This window comes from Hibiscus syriacus, unplaced genomic scaffold, assembly GCF_006381635.1.
Source record: "Hibiscus syriacus cultivar Baekdansim isolate YM2019G1 unplaced genomic scaffold, ASM638163v2 tig00111238_pilon, whole genome shotgun sequence".
NCBI classification, from domain to species: Eukaryota; Viridiplantae; Streptophyta; class Magnoliopsida; order Malvales; family Malvaceae; genus Hibiscus; species Hibiscus syriacus.
Window position 1 is genome coordinate 279,542 of NW_024063030.1, and position 26,026 is coordinate 305,567.

At 33.3% G+C, this 26,026-nt stretch overlaps 1 protein-coding gene across 1 annotated transcript; it reads right to left on the reverse strand.

Moving 5' to 3' along the window:
- Window positions 1-1,399: 1,399 nt before the first annotated feature.
- On the reverse strand, window positions 1,400-15,550 carry LOC120157177 (serine/threonine-protein kinase Nek5-like). The gene is made up of 21 exons (XM_039168409.1): window positions 14,984-15,550; window positions 13,905-14,096; window positions 13,750-13,831; window positions 13,551-13,592; window positions 13,415-13,474; window positions 12,881-13,331; window positions 6,916-7,012; window positions 6,765-6,831; window positions 6,607-6,672; window positions 6,449-6,495; window positions 6,293-6,338; window positions 6,121-6,201; window positions 5,992-6,034; window positions 5,808-5,857; window positions 4,795-4,876; window positions 4,670-4,719; window positions 4,243-4,316; window positions 3,916-3,967; window positions 3,263-3,838; window positions 1,903-3,181; window positions 1,400-1,842 (listed from the first exon to the last, which is right to left on the reverse strand). Exons 1-21 carry the CDS (start codon window positions 15,076-15,078, stop codon window positions 1,400-1,402), a joined length of 3,975 nt encoding a protein of 1,324 aa, XP_039024340.1. The 5' UTR covers window positions 15,079-15,550.
- Window positions 15,551-26,026: the final 10,476 nt, after the last annotated feature.

The following is a 26,026-nucleotide window of genomic DNA, read 5'->3' on the forward strand; positions in this document are numbered from 1 at the left end:
TTGGAATAAGTATGTGTTACAAATTTAGAAGAAAAATATTGAACTTTTAAATACGAACACGTGTAATATTTAAAAAAATATATACTAAATACTTGATTGGGTAAGAAAATAAAAACCGAATATCGAAATATAAAAAAATAGATACTTAATCATACTAAAAAGTTAGGTGTCACATTACAAATAAATGCCAAAACTAATGGGCAAAAGTCATATTTACCCGTATATATTAGCACAGGGTTTCAATTAATGAAGTGATTTTTGAATTAACAGCTTTTATATTTATTATGCACATATATATTTTTCTAACTGCAATACTTAAGCTTGCCATCTTCCTTCTGTATATTTATAGAAAGATTTGGAAAATAAATGTGAAGGGAACTACTAAGAAAGTGATTTGCATTAAATTAAAAGTTAATGTTGAAGTCCTCGATGTTTGAATTTCAAACTTCTCTTCTTGTAGAAATAAGATAATATACTTCCATTGATCAAATAAATAAATGGAATACTTATGTTTAATTTTATTATTATCTCCTTTACCATTATTTGCATTTTTTATTTTAAATGACTAGATTGATTTATATTTCATAGTTATGAGTGGATGGCCGTTTGAAAATGGTGAAGGTGGCTGGTAATGACCGACGGCAGCTGACATGGAGGTTGGAATGGGGATTTTTTGGGTTTTTGCGTAATTTAGAAAAAATGAATCTTCTTTAAATGAATAATATTTCTAGTTAAAAAAAATCTTTAAAAGAATATGAGGACAACAAATATCAATTAACCGTTTTTTAACGGCCGTTATAGCGTAAGCACTTAAAATTGTAACGGATAAAACGTTAGACACCGACTTCAAGGGAAAATTATTTAGGAACCTAATGTTAATAACGGTATAGTTTGGGCACTTATTTCTTTCATTAGCCTCATAGCTTGGAACCATGATTTTAGAGCTGCCTATAAAACGGAAGCTGGGAAAGAATGGTTTACACGACCAATGAAGTGATTTGAAAAGAAACGATTGTGTATTATATTAGGACGGGGTTTCAATCAATGATGTGTTTGCAGTTTTGGATTTGTGTAATTTGTAGCGATAACACTTGATACATTGCCTTTGTTTTATATGTGAGGTAGCGTATTTACAAATTACTAACAATATGGATTCAACCAACCACTAAAAATCATGACAATTGCACCTTCTACAGCATAACCATACATAAAACGTTTGTCCACTATGTACATTAACTAGATGCACCGAAAGAATTACAGAACTGAAGTGAAAAGACAATATCTGCTTTGTTCTTCTCTTGAAAATTCATAAGGGAGTGAAAGGGCATAAGAATGGGTTAATTAAGAAGCCAACACTTAGAACAGCAACGTGAATAAACAAGGCAAAAAAAGGAGAAGCTTACCCCAGAAATAATGGATTCATGAATTCCGTGGACATTTCCTCAAGCATCATTCCTTTCATACTCTTGGCTAACCAAATAGCTGTCTCCCTAGGGGACACCAAGTCTTTCCCAAAAGGCTTCAAAACAACTGAAAGCTCTTCCAATCTCTTCTGTTGCAATAACTCTGCAGACAATTCTAAAAGTCCTTCAAGTGCCTCTGCCCTTTGCCTATCAGACTTCACATCCAGTGTTTCTTTTTCCGGTGCTGAATCAGATCTTGGACATGAGGAAATGGAGTTTCTAACATCTGTTTCCTTAGAACCACCATAATCCGAAGCGTTTGATTTTGAACTTAAAGCTTCAGAGCAACTTGATGGCATAAGGTTTATTGGACTAGTCATGTTTCTCATGTCCAATTCATCCCTCACAACATTTATGAAATTCCCAACATCCACACCCATTTCCATGTTTTCCAACACCGGTTGCTCACTGCCAACACGGAAGCTACTATGCCTTATAACATGTATAACGTCATCAGAAACAGGAGGATAAGAGGTCACTGCAGGTTTTTCAATTGTACGACTAGGGTCATTTGTTTTTTTGTCTGGCAATGAATTGTTCTGACCAGAAAAAATTGGTGTGGCAAGGCAAGGCATATTTCCTGCAACTGACGAGCAAAGTTCCGTTACAGTGAACTTATCATCACTGCCAGATGCAGAAGAAAGCTTTGAATGGAGCATCATATCAACTCTGCTACTCGGTCTTTTTGCCAATGCTTCATCCTTAATACTAGGCCTGAGTACAGGGCAATCTTCACCGGTTGTTGGTTCACTTATAGGGGTATCCCTGCTACTTGTCCTGCTAATAACGGCATCGTCCCTGCCACTAGAGCTTCTTATGGGGGCACCATCCGAGCTGCTTAACATTCTAATAGGGACGTCACCACTGCTACTCGACCTCCTTATTGGGAAGTTATCCCTACAACTAGGATCACTTGTATGGATATCATCCATATAGTTAATTTCGCTTGAAGGAGCATCATCTATGCTACTTGTATGGACTAATGGAGCATCCTCCCTACTAAATGTCCAGCTTACAGCGGAATCATCTTTATCAACAAATGTTTCTTCAGAAACCAGTCCTGGAAGGTCCATACAGGCACTCAGACTCCTTTTTGCATCAACCGAAGTAAAATGAAGATCCTTGGCTGGATCAGACTCTTCAATTGAACACGTGATTGATTTATGACCATACCCGTGATTTTCTCTCAAAAGAACCTCAGATGTGTCTGATTTCAGAGCAGGTAAGCTGTATGGTAGATGTGATTCCAAGCTCTTTGAGTGGGTGGTTTTCTCACGATCATGCTTCTGTTCTGTCATGTCGATGAAAGCGGTTGTTGCATCATCACACATCTCAAATGGTTTAATTGAGACTGAAGATGAAGCAGAATTGCTGCTATCTGTTTGCACCTCCTTGGTACCTGTCGTTAGAGCTATCTCAGGTTTTACCATCCTAGACGCATTTCTAAGGCAATCATTGGGCAGTTCACGAGTAACAATCTCACGCTCCTGGTTTATCTCGGGAGATCCTAACTCTGGTACGTTACTTGCTACATTTGAAACGTCACTTTCAGCATGCTTCATTCTTCCAGTAATAGATGATCGTCTTGCAACATTGGAAGGAGTTCTTTGTATTTGCTTGGAAGGTAGTACATCTTCAGCAACATGTTTGCCAGGTGAAGGATGAGGAATCCCCTCATGTTGAGGTTTGGCCTTTGGGGAGGATTCAATTAAAGGTAACTGGATAGAAGAATCTTGCAAATAAGAGAGGATATTGGTAATGAATAAGATTAAAATAGAATCACATAGTGGCAGTCATACCTGGTGGTTCAAATGGTGTGATCCCGGTTTCCTTTTTGCAGAATCAGATGGTGATTTGGCTGAAGCCAAAGTTGGTGTATCTGGCTTAGACTTTGAACCCAGAGTGGGAGCAGGGGGTTTGAGAACTTTGGGCGATGCTTCTACGTTACTTCTTTGAGTCAATCCACGAGCAGCTTTTGTACGGCTGCCTCTCATTGGGGAACCATTTTCTCTTAGTTTCCCTTCTTTCAAAGCCGTCATTATACTTTTGATGATTTTTGGCTGTTTTGTTAGAACGTTTGATCCGTGTTCCACAAAAGGAGGTTTCATTATTCCGTTTTCATCAACTTTGCTTGAGCAAACAATGGGGTCATTCTCTTCTTCACTTGGCAGGTCCTGCTCCGTGCTTCCTTCGTCATTAGAAATTGAATCTGTGTCACTATTCTGACTTTCAGCCATATTTTTCCTATTACCTCGAGATTCTCGGCCAGGGGAAATATGTGTATTCAAGGAGCAATTTGTTGAAGTGTTGTTGAAGCACGGACGATACTGATCAACATATGGCTGCAAATAAGGGTGCTTCAAAAGTTCTGATGCCTAATCAAGATTACAACTCAAATCGTTATGTTTTGCAGGTGTAGAATTCTTAGAAATATGACAAAAGAAACTCTTACACTTGGTCGATGCTCTGGATTCTTTCTTAGCATGCCCTTGATAAGTGTTTTCCTGTATGTGTAACGTTAAACAAATTAACTATCATGTACTTTGAAGTTGATTGCTTGCCAGAGGATAAAGCATTAATCATGTTTAGTGTTACTACTTTGAGCTTTATAAGGGTAAAAAAATATGACTTTCCGAGATGTGTAAGAATTTCATTAAAATATCTTGATTTTTTCCATACATAGTAGATGAATAAATAGTTAGAAGCAAAAGAAGAAGAAAAACCAAGAACGGAAACAAGGATAAATAACAGTGAGCTCTAAAATGCACATAATACTTACAAGGATGGAGAGTAACAAGAAGGCAAAGGGCCTATAGAGGAACGATTTATCTTGCTTATCAACCCCGCCATGTCCTAGAACAGGAAGTTTGATAGAAGTTAGTTGAATCAAAATTGTATAATATACATGATTAGTGGAAAGCATAAAATTAGCAGTTGCAGGAAACCTCTCAAAGGGCATTAAATTTAACCAGTCAAGTAGACAAACATAAGCATTTTGAAACAACAGACTTGCTACATTTGGTAATGGTGACAAGAAGATAAAAAAAGGGGGGGAAACATAGAAATCTTACAATTTACTTGTTTTTAATATAATATCAAATGAAATACACGCTACTTGTCAAGATTGGGTCTAATGACGGATTATTGTAAGTTCATTCCAGAATACAAGAAACAAATTCGACCAAAAGAAATGTGAGAACTCTTACAAAAGCTTTAAAAGCAGGGCGATGAGCAGCCATCTCATACATACAGCACCCTGTTCAACAAGAAGCGGTTTATCAGGGGGAAAAAGACTTATCCATGTCAAATATGTATATAGGAAAAGACATACCCAGAGACCAGATATCAGACTTGAAACCATATGGAATATCAGCAAACAGTTCAGGACACATGTAATAGGGAGTTCCAACCACCTGAGCCACGTATAAAACAACTATTAACTTGCAATGAATCTACAAATAATTAGCACGTTCTTATGTAAGGAAGAATAAATACACAAACAAACAAACAAAAAAAGATATCAAAGGTATATAAATTGTCTTCACTGAAAATGGTCCAAATATAGTAGGTCGTCAATAAAAGGGTTTGGGAACACATAGTTGTAGGCTAGTGATTGTTGACATTATCCCCATCGTTGGAGGTTCATGATTCAAATTTCAACTACCTGCTCCCTTTTTTCTTTGGACATTTATGACCGGTATGGCATATCCTTTTGAAACTTTTAGCTTCTTGTATGTTTAACTAATAATGCAATGCCTTCAAAAATACGTCTCCCCTACCGTTAATATATGCTTATTTTGACTAGTAACGGAAGTTGCATACATGTCTATTTTCTCAATTTCTTAGCAACTGAGACGTCAATACCAGAACAAACAAATAATTCTTATTCTCTCCCAATTCTTTCCTTGAAGAAAAAGGTGATTATCTATGTTAACATGGCTGATCTGTTTATAATTTTTTACTTGACTATTAATAACAATTTGTTCTCGGCAGCTAAATTTAAAATTATTACCAAGCTTAACTGCAAGCTGTGGCACACAATATCATATTAACAATTTATATTAATTTTCTTCTGTGTCAGATCCCTCAACAAGTGGAGCATTTTATGATTCATAAAGTACCGTGCTTCATTGCAAGACTTTTACCATAAGGTGTACAGGGAATTTGAGGTATCAGCAAACAGAACACAAAGATTAACAAAAGCTTTATTTTGAGTTTAGAAGCATAAGCTTAACGTAGAAAAAAAAAAAGAACCCAAGAATCTTTTTCTGTTTTTGGAGATGGTTGAAAAAGATTAAAGACAAAAAGCATATCAAAAAGGTATTTCATTACATGGTTACATACCGAGGAAGCCAAATCATCTGCCTTCAGAGTTTTGGCAAGTCCGAAATCCCCTAAACCAGTTCAGACCAGAAATTTAGGATATCAATATGCAATCAGGTAGAATATTTAATATATAGGTTGAGGATGAAATGTGAGGGAGAGAACTTGTAAGAAAACAATAAGAAAAGGTAAAAGACGAACTTACCAAGGCGGACATCTTGATCTTTGGTAAGAAAAATATTGGAACACTGACGAGATAGTGCCAAATTCAGTCCATAAATCATTAAGATACAATAAAGACTACTCCAATTTTATTTTATTTAAAAAAAAAAACCTTTATGTCACGGTGCAGAACAAAATTGGAATGCAGATATTCAACAGCCAGAAGAAGCTGTGCAAACCACTTGCAGAGTTTCTGCACAACGTTTACAAATATGGGTGTCAACTTGCAAGGCATAACTCAAGAACAAACTAACTTGTAAAATCAGCAAAGGCAATTAGATTACCTCCTCGGTGAAATAGATCCCATTTGACTTTTTCATCAATTCAGCCCTGTTAGTAAAAACAAAAGAATATTGACACATTTCAAAAATTGCAGAAATTAAAGAACAAAAGGCTCTGAAGTCTGAACCAAAGTTCAACATACAAGTTTAAAAACTCACATATCTCCACTTTCACAGTATCTAGTAACAATGCAAACATAGCAACCCTGAATAAAAAAAAGCAGTCAAGTACTCAACAAGCTATTAGTAAAAGTGGGTTTTGATTCGAGAAACCAACACAAAACAACAAAAAGTAGTATCGTATGATCGTATCGTACTTTCTCAACCCAAGCTTCCTTAAACTCAACAATGTAAGGATGATGAACTCGCGCTATAAGTGCCATCTACATTCCGAAAGATTCAAGAAAAAATATAAATCGGAAAACTTAATCTGTCTAGTACTACATATTAAATTAGATAAACAAATTAAACTAACTTCTTGATGTGCCGATGTCCTGCAACGCTCCGTTTGCCGCGCCAATCTGATCTTCTTCAATACATACCTGGAAAATGTAGAAACAAATACCAAAAATTCAAACATACACACGCACGCATTATTAAAAAAAAAAGATGAATTATAAAATTACTTCTTATTCTCGGTTTTGTGGCGAACGAGAATGGCAGCGCCGAAAGCGCCACGGCCGATCTGTTCCATGATCTCGTAATGCTCCATCCGGGACTCCACTGCTTTTAACTCTTCACTTTATCCTTTTTCTAATCAAAATAACGAATAAAAAGAGCAATCGAAACGAGGTGAAGAAACCAAAATCATCCTTCGTCAAAACCTTCTTCTACGATCTGCTCCTCAACTATTCATTGCAATCGAGTTCTCTGAAGCTTGCTATTTCACTTGACCTCTATAGCAGGAAACAGATGATAACAATTTTTATTTTTCCAGTTACGAGTTTTGTAGAGTGAGAGAGAGGTGGTTAATTAAGTAAACAACATTATTCGTGTTTAGTCAATATATATTTTTTTGTAAAATTTAAACGATTTGACCAAAATAATTTTATAACTTTATATGTAAATATTATTAATTTAACATTAAATTTTATATCTTTATCATAATTTAATAAATTTTATTTTTAAGTAAAATTTATATTCTTTTAATCAAATATTATAATTTTATATTTATATTAAATAAATTAAATAAGTAATGTAATATTCTCATATAACGTGTGATATAATTTTAAATTTCAAACATTTTGTATTTAAAAATAAAATTATATTTCCTGAATTAAACACCACTTATTTGCATTAAAAAAACATACAGAATTGAATTTATTAAAAAAACGGTGCTTAAATTTCATTGATTCCATTATTGCTATTTGATTTATATCTCATTGTTTCTTAATTCCCATCCTTATAAGATTGACAAACAAAGTGTGACCATCAATTTCATTTTGTCAATCATATTAAAATATATATATAATAATTGAATAATGAAAAAAAAATGATTGTCCCTTGTTATCATATGTAATGGGGTAAGGGGAGGTAAGATAATAGGTTGTCCCCAACATCAAATTGAGAGTAGCTTCCGTAGAAGACATCCGAATTATGAAATGTCCTCCGTGGGACTCGATCTCACGACTTCAAGGCTAAGAACATTGTGCTCTACCAATTGAGCTGAATAGTCATCTCATAATGAATGATCTATTAATTAATTGAACGATATTAAACTTATTAAGTAACTTCAGTGATTAAGAAAAATGTTGTTATCTTTATAGAGTTAAAGGTCTTGACTCGACCAACTGTTCGTATAGAATGTGTACGTTGTTAATTATTAAAAAAATTAAATAAATATTATCTTATAATTACCTTATACTACTAAAAAAATTAACTAAATGATAAGAGTATTTACCTGCATCCACTTTATACATATCACCATTTAAACAAAAAAAAATTAATAATTTAATAATTGTTAATCAGTATTTAGATTATTCATTTTGAACGCAATATATAAATGATGTATTTAATAAGAGAGAAAAATAGGTTGACTCCAGCAAGTTTAGCAATCCAAAGCAATGATTATTGAATTATATGCCTCAGCAGCAGCATATAAGAGTGAGTTGTAAAACCATATTCTTTTAAAATGAAAAATAAAATAAGAAAAAAAATGTGAGCTCTTCTGTTTATAAAAAGGATGGATGGAGGAGGAGGAGCAATGTTTCAGCGCCATGCAGCTTTCCCATCCCTCATTTGTGTTGAAGGATGTGTTGGTGCCATGGTCCAGCTGCTCTGGATTATTCCCCCTCCGCCCAGCGCTAACATGCGCACATGCTGGTACGGAAAACGAGGCAAACATCTTGAGTCCCGACCCCACCACCCTTCCTTTCCTTTTTTTAATCCCAAAAATGGAAATTCATTAACATTCATTTGGGGCTCACTAATAAATAAAACAAAAACACAAAAAGTATTGCTATCAATTATAAATTTATAATAAAATCGGAACTAATATCAGTTTAAATAACTCATTGGACAAGTGTTCTCTGAGCATAAATAAATCAAAATATATTTTTAATTCAAATTTCTTAAATTTGAGATTAAAATTTATATTTATAATCATTTAATTTATTTAATATATAAATATGAACTAATGGAAACTGAATTGTTTGTCATGTTCTTATTTATGGTTCCACGGATATTATTTCAGTATATTGCATAAACATCAATATTTATGAAGAAAACAATAATCTAATTATATACGTAAATTTTTTAATCAATAATAATAGTCAGTTTTACTGATAAATAAAAATAAATTTAAACAAATTAATCATTAAATGATGAAAATAAATCTGTATAAAAAAGATTAAAAAAGTTTAATCAAATAATTTTTAAAAACAATGTAAATAAAATTATTACCGACGATAAAAATAAATGATATCCACATTGATATAAACAAAATCAATACGTAACATAAATTTTTTCTTGAATTAAACTTTATTTTAAGATGGTAACTTAATTAAGTAATTGTCATTTCAATAGTTATTAATATTCTATACATTGATTAATTATTTTAAATAGATGATCTTTCGTATTCAATTTACTTCGTCTGCGAACATCAAAATTTAAACGTCTAACCTTGTTTAAGAGATATAATATTTCATCTCATTATACTAACTAATTATTGGTTTAAATCGCAATATTTAATTTGTAAATCAAATACTATGATTTGATCCATGTAATCATTTTTATCACACTGTTAGGCAAAGTTTGAGGGCTTATCTTGAAGTAAATCTATTGTAACTTGCAACACTTTTCCGAACATGTAAGATTTTGTTATGTATTACAGATTCGAAAGCGATGCACCAAAAAAAAGAGGTTAATTCCGTAAAAAAATTGGTTAATTCAATGCATCAGTTTCAGTTTAGGTCTAATCTTTTTCCTTGTCCCACAGATCATATGGCAGTGGAATATGTCACAGACATCAAAATTAATTTTAAAAAAATGGAATTATTGGTGGTAATATAACAGTAAAAGAGAAAAAGGCAAAAAGCAAAGGATCTAAGTGGGGAAGTAATCTCTTGGATACCATTGCCACTGGGGGAAAACTTTGCTGTTAAAGTGTAAACAAATATAATCTACTTATCAGCAAGAAAATCAACGTACCAAACTTTAAATTTGATAATAAATTTATTGCCCTAAACTAATCATTGGTTATCTGGGAAAAGACGTCACAATTATTAGGGTTTATGAATTTATTTTATTTATTTTAATAAATTTGAGGTAACTACAAGGTAATACCTGTTCAAAGATAACTCTCAATCATTTGACATTGATCACTCGTACTCTTGACATTAACGGTGCTCAAACCGGGACCCGAAGGAATATCAACAATTTCTTTACCACTGAGATCACGGGGATTCGTGCTTATTTACTTATTTAAATTTCTTATAATTAAGGTTTGGGTATATTATATAGTTATCAATTTAATTACATATTATATTGATTAGTTTTGGATATAATTATTTAAATAGGTTATATGTACTTATATTTATAAGTATACTTATAACCTCTGAAGTATATTTGAAAAGATTCTTTAGAAATGGTTATATAATAATGGATGGATTGAGAGATCGGTCGAGGACAATCATTCTTAAAAAATTTAAATTTTTATATAATTTTAGTATTTAATTTATATTTTCTATTGATAATATGTTTTCGCTCTTTAAAAGTTTATAGGTTCGACTCTTTTAAATTTTTGTAAATTCATTTACTAACATAAAATCTCGTATACCTAATTGAATATAATATAGTAAGAAGATGGGATTAAGGTTCAAACTAAAGAAAGCGAGTGAATCCCACTGAAGAGAACGTGATGACAGCCCTGAAAGGCTAAAACCCACAGGGAGCCATGTTGTTAAGATTTTGTATGATACTGTAAACGTGGGTTGGGTGGTCCAATTTGCCTTGCAAAATATTGCAATTTGCAAGTAGATGGACTGACTCACATGCTCATTTATTCATGCTAGGCTTTTAGATGATTTTTATCCTTTTAAAAATATTTTTTCTCAAAAAAGAAATAAAACAAAACAGATTATTCAGCAAATACAAAAGATTAGAATAAGGTGAACATTCCAGCACCGTCACATATTAGGAATCCCAAATGTTTTAAAAGGGTCAGATCCGAACCACCAAACTCCGCAAAATGTATGTTAGTCATGGCAAGCAAAGCTAGGGGCTCGCTCTTAACATATCTAAACCCGAAAATCCGGGTAGCGAGCCGGTTCACCGTAAGCTACCCGCACTTCCAGTTGCAGGCATAGAGGCAGCTTAGTGAAAAGTTTGCTTCACCATCACATTGTTGGTATCGAAAGTGTTGGCCGACGACGCGCTGCCCTTCATGGTTTGCTCCAAACGATGAACAAGCGACATGAATATCTCCACCCTCGTAACATCCCTGTTTGCCTGTACTTGGCACTATCGATATTAAATACACAGCTTACACATCAAAAGTCTATTAGAATGTTCAAGGACCTTATCTTACCTCCACTGCAAAACGCGCCCATATCTTGTCATTCCTAGTTTCCATAACTCCCTTCAAGATGCTCAATCCCATTCCTCGGATTATGTCAGCTATTTCGAGAAAGAAACCCCGTTCTTCACAAAGCATCTGCCATGGGACGCAAACACGGTCACACAGTGGAGAAAGAAAAGGTACATCTTGTACAAGTACAAGACTCCCTACCTCCACGAGCATCTGCCGAGGCGGATTCAGATCATCGACTATAATAGGACATATCATAGATTGTGACCCAACCTCAAATGCCCATGTCGTCCCTCCATCGAGGTTTTCCTTTATCTGCAAACTCAAACACGAGAAAACATCAAAAGCAACGTCGGTTCAAATACTGCTTTGGATAACTTCTCGAACAAGTTTTGCCAATATTTCGATTTTTTTCATAAGCGATCGAAACTTGATCCGTTCACTACTTCGAGGGTCAGATAATAGAGGAACTCGATTACGAGCAAAGATTAAATTCATACCTTAGACTCGCCTGTTGGTTTTAGCTTGTCTGCATGCTTTGTTACACTTTGCAGGAAAAGCATATGCTTGATGGTTTTTTCTAGCAGAGCATCTATGCTACACTGTTAAATCACATTAAAGGGTGGACATTAATGACAATATTCAATATAGGAAAGCATATCAAAGAATGATGTAGGTGCTTCAAAGAGTTCAAAGCTGAATTACTTTCGCTCCATTCGGTACAATTTCCCTCAACTCCTTCACTCGATCTTGGATCATCTGCCGATCTTTTGGCCTCGGTCTAGGGTTCTCTCCAGGTTTTAGCCTTTTACGATTCGGTTTGGTCATTTCATCGTTCCTCTTTGAATATGCAGTCGAGAGACTGCTATCGTGCTTTGAAGTATGGCCCGACTCAACCAATGAACTGATTTGAGACCCATAAGCAGAAGTAGTTTGAGAACAAATCCCGGCATCATCCTTGCTACAGCCGGATATAAAAGAACCAGGTGGAAGAGTTCCTTCTTTCGACAAAGGCTTATGAAGGCTGCCGAGTAACTCCCCATGTATTATATTCGAAAAATTAACTCGGCCAACGGTGGTGGAACTACTCGGAACAGAGGAGTTACCAAACATACTCAATGTTGTTCTGCATGACAATTCATCATCTGATATCTGCTTTGCAGAAGATTGTGCACTAGAGACCACAGCATCCAAAAGATGATCCGTTACTCCTTCATTCACCGGAAAAGTATCAGAAAAATGATTTTGCATATCCCTAAACACCGAAGTATCCTTATCTACATTTTGCATCTTCGAATCCGATTCCTCAGAAACCACACCGTTCCACTTTGCATTGAGTAGTTTACTCTTTAAATCTGCCCCCAACACATCAAACAAGTCATCCCCCGAGGGTGGCTCGATTAGTGCATCTTCGTATGTAGAATTCAATGATCTAGAACTAAAACTTTTACTTTCATGCTTCAGGCAATCACGTATGGAACCTGGGAGTTTCTCACCAAAAGGAAAGACACCATTGGCATGGAGCAAAGGAACAATAGGTGCTCGAAACGAATCATTATCGGTACGATCGCTGTTGATAACATGATTTTGCAGACCAGCATCTGGCACAACCAGTTGCTCCATTGATTTTATGCCACTATGACTGACAACTGATTGACCAATTCTAGGCAGACAATTGAACTCGGACTGTGAGTTGCAAAAAGCAACTTGAGGGTTCGTCCACAAAGTCGGGTTTTCTTGAATCTGTTTCGTCAGGGACGATGATTGACCGGTAGCCCCTGAAGCTTGAGATGAATTTCTTTGTTGGTTGCAGCCTTCAGCAACCGAAATTACGGAATTCGTAGACCTGTAAATTCCTGCTGAATCCATTGAAACAGAGTTTTCTAAAGAAATGGGAATCCCAGTATGCTCAACACAATCATTTGTTCCACTGTTGGAGAGAAGAGCTCCAGGGATGGACCCCAAACACAGAATTAAGCTCTTCACAACGTTCACAAATCCCATATTCTCCATAATCTGGACGAGGAACAGGTAAATACTTAAACTCGAACGCGACTAACACGAATTTTAGTTTAATAAATCAAACATAGATTACTTACAGTTGTGGAAGATCCAAGCTGAAGAACACCATGAGGAAAAACCGGAATAACCGCAACGGTCTGCAGCTGATAAAAGTCCAATGAAGAAGCAAAGTGATAATAACCAAATAATGAGCAAGAGTACGAGTTATCGAACCTGCATCCCTGCCGAAAATTGGAGATGCACCTCATTTAGAACCTGAAAAGCATCCACAAAACTAGAAGTTATGTCAAGTTTAACATTTGGTGCATACAATATAACTTAGATATTCTTTATATTAGTACATGCAGAATCATGCACTCATCACAAGATAGAACTCTCCATTGTGGTTCTAGATGCTAAATTTGTAATATACCTGTGGAGGTTGAGCATCTATGACATAATTGTTTGCATTAATCCACTGATGATTTCCGGTAAACGCAGCTCGGCCAACTAACCTGAAAAACAACGGTAACAAGTATCTCAGATATTAATCCGGAAATTGAAAATTGGAAAATGGAGGAAGTATACCCTTGGCCGACGATCACAATGCGATTATTCATCATTTTGTTAATCAGCAAACCAACTTTGTCCCATGGTTGGCTACCAGGCTGCGAGGGATTGCCCGAACCACAGCCTCTGTCCGGCTCTACAAACGGCGGTTCCGGGTTCTGAAGTCCAGACAGTGCAGATTCATAGTAACATTCCTCCCAGATCAGCAACCTTCAAAGCGTAAAATACATCATTTTAGTACTCTAAAAGCCAACACCCATAGGGGAATGATGCCAAAAGTTTAGTCATGAACCCCACACGGTGGTTTTGGTATAATCAAAGGAGACGACAAATGAGAATAAATGCACCTATAGTTCATTAAATGCCGATACATCTCATCCTATTGGGGACCAAATTGTCCAAGTTTCTAGCATTGTTCTTTTCTCTCTAGATTTTCTCCGCAGCCAAACAGACAGTGACAAAAAAGGAAAGTGATGAAGATCCTACACAAGCACTGAAAGAAATAGAATTTTTTGCTATATTTGAAACAGGTAAAAATAAAGCCATAGAATCAAAAAAACGAAAGCAATATTCTGAATCAGTGGAATTTTCATCAGTGGAATTTTCAGCAGTAGACAGGTCCAAGACAGAAAGGGTTCCTTGTCAAACTTAAATACAAATCTACTTTTCATTCAGATTCTTTAAGACAAAACAAAAAAAAACAAAACATGAAGTTCCAAAAACAGAAAAGAAAAACAGCATCAGATTATATGGATTACAAGATGACAGGAACCAATCAAACTTCAACATGTCTAAAAACAAGTCCGGCACCTCAAGACCAAAGCAGTACTACTAACCAAGACAAGACTTTCGCCTTTGTTGATTTTCAGCGGTTTGGTTGCTGAGAAAATCATTAAAAAAGTTCAGTCGGTTTAAACTTTAAAGAGCTTAAAATGATGATACCAAGCATATATCAGATTTAGTAAAACTTCAGGAACTTTATAGAAAAACACCAACGTTCTCTTCCTTTTAACTTCATTTTTCTCTACAATCCATGGGGGAAAAAATGAAAAATAAAGCAAAGGTAGAAACAAAGATAATAAAGAAGAAAAACTTACTTAGTATTATGGCAGCCGATCTTCCAAAAAACAGCATAAGACCAGTGAGTCACCCCAAAAACTGACTTCAAAGCTTCTTTCAACAAACCACCCATTAGCTCTTATCCCTTTTCCTTCTTCTCAAAATATGCGGATATTATAGGCAACGCAGCCAACAAAAACGACTGAAAAAGCGATCTTTATAATAATAATACTCCCACATTCATAAGAAATAAAGCTAACTTCCTCTGCAAGAGCCTCGACCAGCCTGCTTCGTTCTCAAACCACCGCTTCTTTTTCTTTCCGGATCCAAATTCCCTGCTATCATCCTCCTCAAACCCCTCCCCATCAACAGTTTTTTATTTTATTTTATCTTTAACAAAAACTAGAAAACAACGAAGCAAAGAATGAATAAAGCTTCTTTATAGCTTTGGTTCATAGATGATTCCACAAGCTTCAAGCTTGACGATGGCCAAAATCTTCCCCATCTGTCAAAAGAAAAAAAAACAACAGAATATTTGACAGAAACCTATAATTTGTTTAGAGAGAGTCTGGGATTTCTCTTTTTCTTCTTTAGTGAATTAATGTCGCTGTGTTCAGGTTTTATTTTTTTTTCCTTTCTCTTCTGATAAAGTACAGAAACAGCTGATTTTTAGAAATTGGCACGGAGTTTAATTGAAATTACTGTAGATACCAAAATGATTTTCTTTTCTCCTGGTCGGTTCTGACCTTTTAATTAACTTATTAAAATAAAAAAATAAAGAAAAAATTACATACATAATCCCTTATTTATATGTAAGTAGATTCTGTTATCACCATTAATGTTAAAAAAAAATATTATAATCACTAATATTATTAATTTATTATATTATAATTAATTAGTTATTAAATCATTTATTAATTTATCATATTACGATCACTCATCGGTTAGTTATTGGTAAGAGAGTAAAGAAATTATATGACACATTAAATTTTATTAATAATTAAATGATATAATTTGATTAAGTTGAAAAAATTTATAATATATATAAAAATTAAAGCCGAGTTGAATGATGCAAAATATAAAATACTATCAAGAGTAAAATTAAATATTAATAATTTTGTTAATGTATAATGTTGTCGGTTTTTTAACTCTTTTAGCATGAGTTAATGTATGGATTATTATAATATAATAAATTGATAATATTAATGTATAATGCCATTATTAATTTTGTTAATGTATAATGTTGTCAGTTTTTTTAAAATAATTTATTGAAGAATATAAAAATCTTATAATATCACCATGGTCGGAAGTTGGAGTAAAAAAAATAGTAAATGTAATTAACTGGGGTAAATGATTCTAAGCTATAATCAAACATTGTGTTGAGCTAATAACCATCCACTCCCCCAACAAAAGTAGGCATTTGATTTATTTATTTACCCTAAAAATTTACTCGGGAAACCAAAAATCTTTACCCAAACCCTTGGCTCCATTGGATTCAATGGCCCTCACATTCTCTTGGAAATATAACACATGATTATTATTACCCTTTCATGCCACAATCAAGGTGGGTTCCTCGTGCAAATATACCTCTAAACCCTACCATTCTAGCCCTTTAATTTAATCAATTTCGAAAAAATAGGATAAGAGTAAGAGTTCATTATACTCCCCCCGTAAATTAATAAGGGAAAACTATGTTAGGTACCACTTAATTTTGCTCGTTGACTTTTTTATATCATCAAACGGTTAGTTATGTCAATCATAGCACTTAATTTTAGTTCTATATTCAATTATATCACTTCATCGTTAAGTCACTAACAAGACGATGATATAGTTAATGTTTGCTGACGTGACATATCATGTCAAAGCGTCATTTTGGTGTGATTATTCTGATGCCTAAAACGACATCATTTCAGACAACTTTAGGGGTGTATCAATTTTTTCACTTAACTTTTAAATAGTTTCTTTTTTAGAACTGTATTTTTTTGTTGTTGCCAATAGCCATGCACCGCCCGTCGTATGATTGATTTTCCACAAAATTCACTCAAAATTGACGAAAAATCATTGAAAAGATTGACATATTAATACTCTAATCTCTTTCAATGAACATATGATGAGAATAATTTTAAGGTGTGTTGTTTGTCTTCTCGAAATAATTTTTTCACCATTCAAATTTTCAAACAAACACTTCAAATCCTATAAATCTGAGAAATACTCCAAATATATATAAAAAATGATGGATTTTTTTTTGTTTAATTTCGTTGATTTTGAATAGATTTAGTGGACAACTAATCATATGAGAAGAATGATGAGTGAAATGTAAACATTCTGGTACCGATTTTGTTGGCAATCATGATCAATGACGCGTGAGGATTAGTTGTTAGTGGTTGTCGAAAAGTGCAATGCCAAAAAAGTAAATTGTATAAAATTTCAGTGGCAAAATTGATACATCCGTAAAGTTCAATGTAAAAAATGACGTCGTTTTAGGCATCAAAATAGCCACACGGAAATGGCGTTGCTTTGGTGTGACATGCCACGTCAATGTTTACTGACGATGATATAGTTAATGTTTGCTGACGTGACATGTCATGTAAAAACAACGTCATTTTAGTGTGATTATTCTGATGCCTAAAACGATATCGTTTCATAACTGAACTTTAGGAGTGTATCAAATTTTCCACTAAACTTTCAAATAGTTTCTTTTCTAGCACTGTATTTTTTTTGTTGCTGCCGACAGCCATGCGTCGCCCGTCATCGGACATATTCCGTGGCAAAATTGCAACCAAAACATTCATTTTCACTCATCTTCTTCTCGTAGGATTGGTTTTTCACAAAATTCACTCAAATGACGAAAAATCATTGAAAAGATTGACGTATTAATACTCTGATATATTTCAATGAACATAATATGAGACTAATTTTGAGGTTTGTTGTTTGTCTTCAAGAAATAATGTTTTTTCACTATTTATATTTTCGAATAAACACTCCAAAATCCTGTAAATCTGAGAAAGTCTATAAACAAATAAAAAATGATGGTTTTTTTTGTTTAATTTCATTGATTTTGAGTAGATTTCGTGGACAACTATTCATATGAGAAGAATGATAAGTGAAATGCGAAGATTTTAGTACAAATTTTGTTTTGAATTATGATCAATGACGCGCGAGGATTGGTTGTCAATGGCGGTCAAAAAGTGCAATACCAAAAAAGTAAATTGTATAAAAATTCATTGACAAAATTAATACACTCGTAAAGTCCAATGTCAAAAATAAAGTCGTTTTAGGCATCAAAATAGCCATACGAAAATGACGTTGCTTTGGTGTGACATGCCACGTCAATAAACATAAGTCATTTCATCGTCTCGCTAGTGACTTAACGGCTGAGTAGCATAATTGAATGTAAAATTAAAGTTCGATGCTCTAATTGACAAAAGTAAAAGTCCAATGGTATAAACAACTCAACGAACAAAGTTTAATGGTATATGAAATACTTTTCCCAGTTAATGTCTCCCAATATATAAAAAAAATATAAAAAAAATAGGATAAATTATATGTATGACCATTGAACTATTATATTTTTATTTTGATTATCGATCGTTTAATTTTATTAATCATGTCACTTAACTATTCAGTTGATGTTAATCAAGCCACGTGATGTGATAGTTAACATTGACATGTATTATCTCTTGAATGAAGGGTTAATTTATTGAATTAAATTAAAATTAGGATCAAATTGATATAATGTATAAGTATTGAGTATCAAACATGTAATTATACTAATTTTATTAACTACCATGTTAACAATTCCGTTAGATATCATCAGCATATGACTTGATTGATATCATTTAAATGATTAAGTAGTCTTATAGACAAAATCAAAAGATTGATGCTCAAAATAAAAAGAGGAATAATTAAATGGTAATACGTATACTTTACCCTTAATATTATCATGATAACAACGTGATATATTTTTATTGAATGATTTAATAATTTTAAATATAATATAATTATATTAATAAGAATATCTTAAATGTAATGAAATATTCGAAATTATACGTACATACAAATCAATTCAAAAGTATAGTTGTGATTTGATTACTTTATTAAACCTCAATTAATCTCTGATTATATATATTTTACATAAAGTTCAGTATTTTTTGTGGGGAAATGGGTTAAAAAGATTCATGTTATTCAGAAAGCACATGAGTGTGTAAGTGCCCCATGTTGACAGTAAAATATGCATATATTTTTTTACTGAGAAAATTCCTTTGTTTCTTGGAATATACCATTGGTTGGTGTGGAATCGCATTCATTTTCGAGCAGAGTGAAGAGTATGATTTACTCAATCAAACATTCTTTTTAAGAAAACAAAATTCACCTCAACACCGTAATCATAAAACCCTTTTATTCTCTTTAAATATATTGGAAGTGTGTGTACTTTCTAACCCGCGTGATATAGGCGTATAAATAATTATTAATCATACTTAATTTTTATTTTGAAAATTCTTTATAATATTCCAATCACCGATATCTTTTTTTAGTAGACATAGAAATTGTTCCATTCAATAAAACAAAATAAAATGAAAAAAAATAGGCAACCTGCATGACAAAGTCGGGCCTAAAGAAGCCACACGTGTGAAAAGAAAACTCCGACCACATTTGGAGCAGTCGACGAAATGTCTGGATCAAAAGGTGGCCTAACTAGGGAGACTATACCCATTTTATTGGGCTCCTTTTTTGCTTATTGGGTTTGATGGGTAAGATTAAAATACCCTCTAGGGTTTTTTCCTGATATATATATATATATATAAACGAACAAATTAATAATATAAATGTGAAAATCTCCTGCATGATTCAACTGATGTCATTCCTACGTTTTGGATCTCAATGGAATAAGGTATGTTGTTGGACTGCCTTGTATTGCCTACATATTTTGTTAATCAATAAATATTTGAAATTTATAAGAAAATATTTATAACACGATTAAATATATACGAATACAATAAATTCATATATGAGATTGGTATCCAGGGCAAGCACTTACATGAAAATTAATTAAACCTACCTTGATTCGCAAGGAAGATGTAAAATAATGATTTCGATCAACTTTTGATTTGGAGTTCCACCTATATACTAAAAGCAAATTAAAAAAGAGGGAGAGAGTAAATAACTAAATAATAAATAAAAGATGGAAATCAATAAAGAGCTCCTTTGGTAAAAATGCGACAGTTGGAACAATCAACACGTGTCACTTTTAGAAACTGCTCCTAAAAATTCATTATTGGGTGGAGCAGCATCTCACCATGCACCTTTGACCGTGTACGAAAACTAATATAGATGTATATTAAGATTCACACACAGAATGTAGAATTATTTTATAGTTATATAGATTTAGTATCATTAGATGAGATTAAGATTAAATACTTATTTGTTTTCAAGGAATATATTCTTATTTATTATTGTTAATCTTAATCGTTTATTTTCGTTCATTTAATGATCTTAAATCTATATAAAACTAAAAGAGTTTTAATTAATTAATCAGTGATCATGATATTGCTATTGAATGACAATGTCATTAATCTAATTTAATTAGATACGATCAATTGGTATACATATTCTTATTTATTATTGTTAATCTTAATCGTTTATTTTCGTTCATTTAATGATCTTAAATCTATATAAAACTAAAAGAGTTTTAATTAATTAATCAGTGATCATGATATTGCTATTGAATGACAATGTCACTTAATCTTAATTTTTACGATCATATATGATTATACGTTGTACCTAGAATTGTGTCCATACTTTGTGGAATACCACCAAACCTTCTGGCCCAATGTAGATGCTACAAGTGTATGAATTTAAATGCTTTGTATTTGTTTAATTATCACTTTTTATGATTTTCATCAGTTATGCTCAAAATATAGAATTAAGACTATTTTATTTATGGATTAGAATGAAAAGGAGAAGGAACTTGAGATGTACGTTGGCCAAGTGGCCTTTAAAACTTGATTACTTTAGATTATGACATAACTTTAAGGGTTTATATAACATATTAGATTATTAGAATCGTTCTATAAAAATGTTTTTATAATATTTAATTTAAATTAATCGATTAATATATCAAATATCAGTTATTAAACTAAAAAAGAAATCGATGTAAAAATATTCAACTGGATGACTTTAAAGGTGAGGAAATAAAAAGTATTATATATATATATATAGGGCTAATTTTTAAAGCACGTGCGTGCACAATGAGTTCGCAAAATAAATGTCGGACAATAAATATGTATGCTTCCTAAGTAATATGCTTGAATTCAAGTAATTAACTATTATGTATTTGTAGATAAGTTCCAATCCTTTTCACATAAAAAATATCAAAGTTCTAAAGAACTAAGATATGGTTTTCATCATTTCTCATGGGCAGTATAAAAGCAGTATGTGTAAATGGCCTCTGGGGGCACCATTGTATATATTTATAGGAATCTCCTATGATTTCAAATTCTTGAACAGCAAATACTTTCTATAATTGGAAACTGTATCTTCTCCGGGAAGTAGTCGGAAAACAAATACCAGTACTTAAATACTTGGCTTAGTGTTCTTTAACACTGATAAACATTAGGGTTTATGTTTTTAATAGCGGTCTCATTTAATATGTGATTTCCGGCTCTCTACCACTACGGGACCGATGAATCTTGCATTACTGGGTTTTCATTATTAATTAAATGAAATAAACCACCCACCTTTGCTAATTTAATGGTATAATCAGATCAGATGTAATAATCTATTAAGTAATCATGGAATAGTGAAATTTATTTACTTTGATACCTTTATTATTCTACAGTTACAAACAATAAAAATAAAATGATAGCAATGTTATTTTTAGTAATGCGATTAAACAGTAATACACTTACGTTTAGAAAAATACCATCCATCCTTTCACTTTTACAGTACTGTCTTCTCCAAGTAAAAATAATATTATTCAAATTAAATATGGTTAGAATCAACACTTAATTACCGACCTGCGACAAACGGGTGTTGGTACAAGTGATTGGAATTCAGGAATTTGAGCTTGTAAGATCAAATTTGAATCCTACCACCATCACTCTTGGTGAACAACCCGTAAATTCTTATGTAAATCCCGATTGGGTTTTAGACATGCCTGACTTTGGACAGGAGGAACGGTCACTGACCTAAACTTTTAATAAAAAAAATATACCGACATACGCAATTATCTTATAATAGTTTTATGTGATTTTAATCCAAACCCATTTGATTGAGTAAGAATTACAATTTGAGTAATGATTTTTTCATTTAAATTCAAATATAAAAGATCTAAAATAAAATTTTCAAAGATATGAAACCAGGCCACGTTGAATTAAAAAGGAGCAAAATTTTTGTTACGAATTTGACGTACACGTAGCATGTTTTCAAAGGGTACATCATTCCAAAACAATTAAAATCAACGGGGCTAAACTATCATTTTCTGAAAATGATGGACTTGTACAAGGTGTCACCGTAAAACACATAAGATTAAACTCATTCATTAAACAACTCGCAGGTAGCCACGCGTTCGAAACCCCCGGCCGACAATGATCCACTCTATTCACAGAAGAAAATTATTGTACTCTAAAGGCCCACAAAAGTCCCAATTGGGTAAACCATTAAACTTTCGACACGTGGGGTCCTCCTAATTGATTCGCTTTGGAGTTTGGACCCCCCTCATTGGGAGAATACCGGAATCTCAACCTTGGGTCCGCACTTACGCGATTAGACGCGTGTTGATGACGCTTTTTATGCATTTATTAAAAAGATAGGGGGTCCCATGAATGGGGATAATACGGTTACTAGACGACGCGTGTTTGGACCCGCACTTTCTGACATTGGTATTTTTCCATCTTGAGCTTTTGTGCTGAAAGATTGTGTAGACGCACATTTTTCGTCCTTACATAAAATTATTATATATATATAATATATAATATATAATTTATTTGTTATTATTATTATTATTATTATTATTATTTTTTTTTTCCTCTTTTCTTTACAGGCTGAAATAAGAAAGCAAAGCCCGTTACACATGTGCCAGACCCAACACAAGGTTCCCAAACCCTAACAGTTTCTCGTCCAGTGCCGTTTCCAGAACCAAGCCAGCAAGTCCCCCACGCCCCACGTCTCTGGCCACGCACGCAACCGTCACCGGATTTCACGGCAACCATCAATAACCCCCACAAGCAAACAATGAGAGTTAGAGTTTGATTAGGACTCAAACTAGGCTAAAAATAAGATGCATTTACTTTGTATAAATAACCATGTAATCTCATAGTTAAAAAAACAGAGAGGATTAGGCGCAAGAATACAAGCAAACAAATCGACCAAAAGGCTAAAATACTTGTACTCGTTGAAACGATAAATAAAAGAGAAAGGTATTTTTTTTTTACCTTCGTTTTTAGTTGGCTTTCGTTGCATGCTTGATGTTTTCATTTCATTGAACCAAAGAAAAACACCTTCAAGGAGGCTCGGCCGATGAACTCTAGAGGAAGGTTCGGGGTTTTAAAACCAGATCTAGTCTCCTCTGAGGCCATTTTGCAAAAACAATGTGTATTTTTGAAACCGGGGGGTCGAAAGCTTTTGGAAAAGGCCTCCCTTTTTGTGTTTTGCCGCTGATGACTGGAGGCCGACGTCGATCGACGACGACGACGAGGCGGCGCTGCGATGGCCGGACTCTGGGTTCATCAAGAACCCAGGCGACCGTTCATCCTTGGATGAACACGGAGCAGAGAAATGAATGAAAAAGAGGAAAGGCATTCGTTTGAAAGAAATAATTTTTTTTTTTTTAAGCCCAGATTTTGACACATATAGCCCCAGAACCTGCGTGTTTTAAAGAAAAAATGGGGTAAACTACCCTTTGGTCCCTCGCATTTAAAGAGTTATTTTGACCCCGAATTGGCTTTTGAATTGGTCTCTAATTCTGATTTTCTTTCAATTTAGCCGCTTAACTTGTTTTTGATTCAATTTAATACTTATACTAACCTTTTTTATTTATTCCATATCATGTAATTATATACGTATTTTCTATATTTCATTTATATACTTAGTGTTATACATATATATTATTTTAATTAACTGTTTCTAGCTACTACATCTTATAATTTTATACGTTATATATGTATTTTTTTATTATTTATCAATCTTACTCATTTTATCTTATAATTATATTTCTATTAACATTTTTTTTGTATTTACATATGTATATATATATATATATTCATTTTACCTATTATTGATATTTTTCCTTTATACTTTAACATATATATTTCTTGTTTCATTCAATAATTATTTATTCCATTTTTATTTTATTTATTTCCCCTTTTACTTTTTACTATTATTATTATTTATTTATGCTATTATATTATTATTTTTATTATTATATACGTATATGTATTACTCATTTTTTACTCTTTATTTCTATATATCTTTTATGTATTTTTTATATTCTACATATATATATATATTTTATTTATTATTTTCATCGTTATTATTTCATTACTATTTTTACTATTATAATTGTTCTTTTTATTATATGTATATTACGCATATTTTTTTTTCTTTTTTTATTTTCATTGCTTTATATTTTATTTTATTATGTGTATTTTTTTTATCCATTTATATTTTGTTATATTCTTCTTTTTCTTTATTTGTATTTTCGTTTTTCCTTTGCATATTTATTTTATTTAGGCATATCATTTTTCTTTTTTGTATACATCGTTTTTTATATATGTTTCGTTTGTTCGCCTTATTTTTCTATTTCATTACTTTCATTACCTAACCCTTTCCTTGGCTTTTTGAGAGAACTTCAAACAATCAGTGGTAAGCAATTTGGATCAATATTTTATCTTTTAATTTAACTTTCAATTTTCTTAATTAAAGACAACTGGAAATTACACAGTACCGAAAGGGCAGTTCAAGGGTGCTAGCCCTTCCTTGACTGTAATCGACTCCCGAATCCGACACATCTCTGGTAAGACGCAGATCAGGTAAGAAATAGGGTATCCGATCAACCCATTTATTTTTAAAATAAATGATCGGTGGCGACTCCAATCCACATTTTCCTAAGTCGAAGCCCAATTCCGGGGCCCAACCGAAAGACGGTTGCGACAGCTTGGCGACTCTGCTGGGGACGGTAAGCGAGTCAGGCTAAGGTAATTTCCAGTTGTCTTTTTAACGAAAAGGGTAAGTTTAAATTTTAAAGGTAAAATTTCGATCCTTATTGCTTACTTTTGATTATATTTTTCGAGTAAATAGTTGTACTAATCGTTTTCTCATGATTTCAGCTTTCCAAACATTTTTCTAAGGCTCTAAACCCGAGCTCCGAACCCGTTTTAAGTGGGGGTGAAAGCGACGCCTTCGTGTGAATTTATTCACCGTATGGGCCTAGCAAGTAGCCTTCGGGATTCATATACCTTATGCCTTCGTGTGAATTTATTCTCCGTGGGCATAAGGGAATGTGTCCTCTCGAGTTTAACTTAGTCCACACAAGCCTGTAATGGGTTTCGGACTAAGGGTCTGGTCGGTCCAAGGGGGCGCCAGCAAGGAGAACTCGAGTACCGTTTTTAGAACCCAAACCGGGAGGCTTTGAATAAATAGAGCCTACCCCAAAACCACATTCCAAAACCTAGGACTTTATTTCCTAACCTTTTTATTTTTATGTTTTTTTATTTACCATTTATTTTATTTATTTTTATCTATTTCTATTTACTAACGTTTTTTGCCTTTGTGTTTGTTTTCTAGCATTTGCATCATTACAAGAGGCTATTGATCCCTAAAAAACGTTTGTTATACACAAAATAATTCGAGTTAAATGGACAAAGGTGTTGTAATACAAGAGATTGAAAACGCTGAGGCACGACTATGGTCCGAGAAGGCTCAGAAAGAGAAGGGAGACAGTCTTCAGGGAAACTATGTGTCAGAACTGGTTAGTTATGCCGCTGTCAGCCTGAAACAGAATAATTTCCAGGAGCTGCGAAACATTTGGGATAGTTGGAAGAATGACAGAAAGCAGAAGTTCAGTCAACGATATGGTGATATCG

What these genes read in the sequence shown, in the direction of transcription:
- LOC120157177 (XM_039168409.1), bottom strand. Translation starts at nt 15,078, where the DNA reads ATGGGTGGTTTGTTGAAAGAAGCTTTGAAGTCAGTTTTTGGGGTGACT. An exon ending in AGGAAGCTTGGGTTGAGAAA is followed by an intron (nt 6,496 to 6,606) that starts GTACGATACGAT and finishes TTTTTTATTCAG; the next exon opens with GGTTGCTATGTTTGCATTGT. An exon ending in GCCCTGCTTTTAAAGCTTTT is followed by an intron (nt 4,317 to 4,669) that starts GTAAGAGTTCTC and finishes TTCCTGTTCTAG; the next exon opens with GACATGGCGGGGTTGATAAG.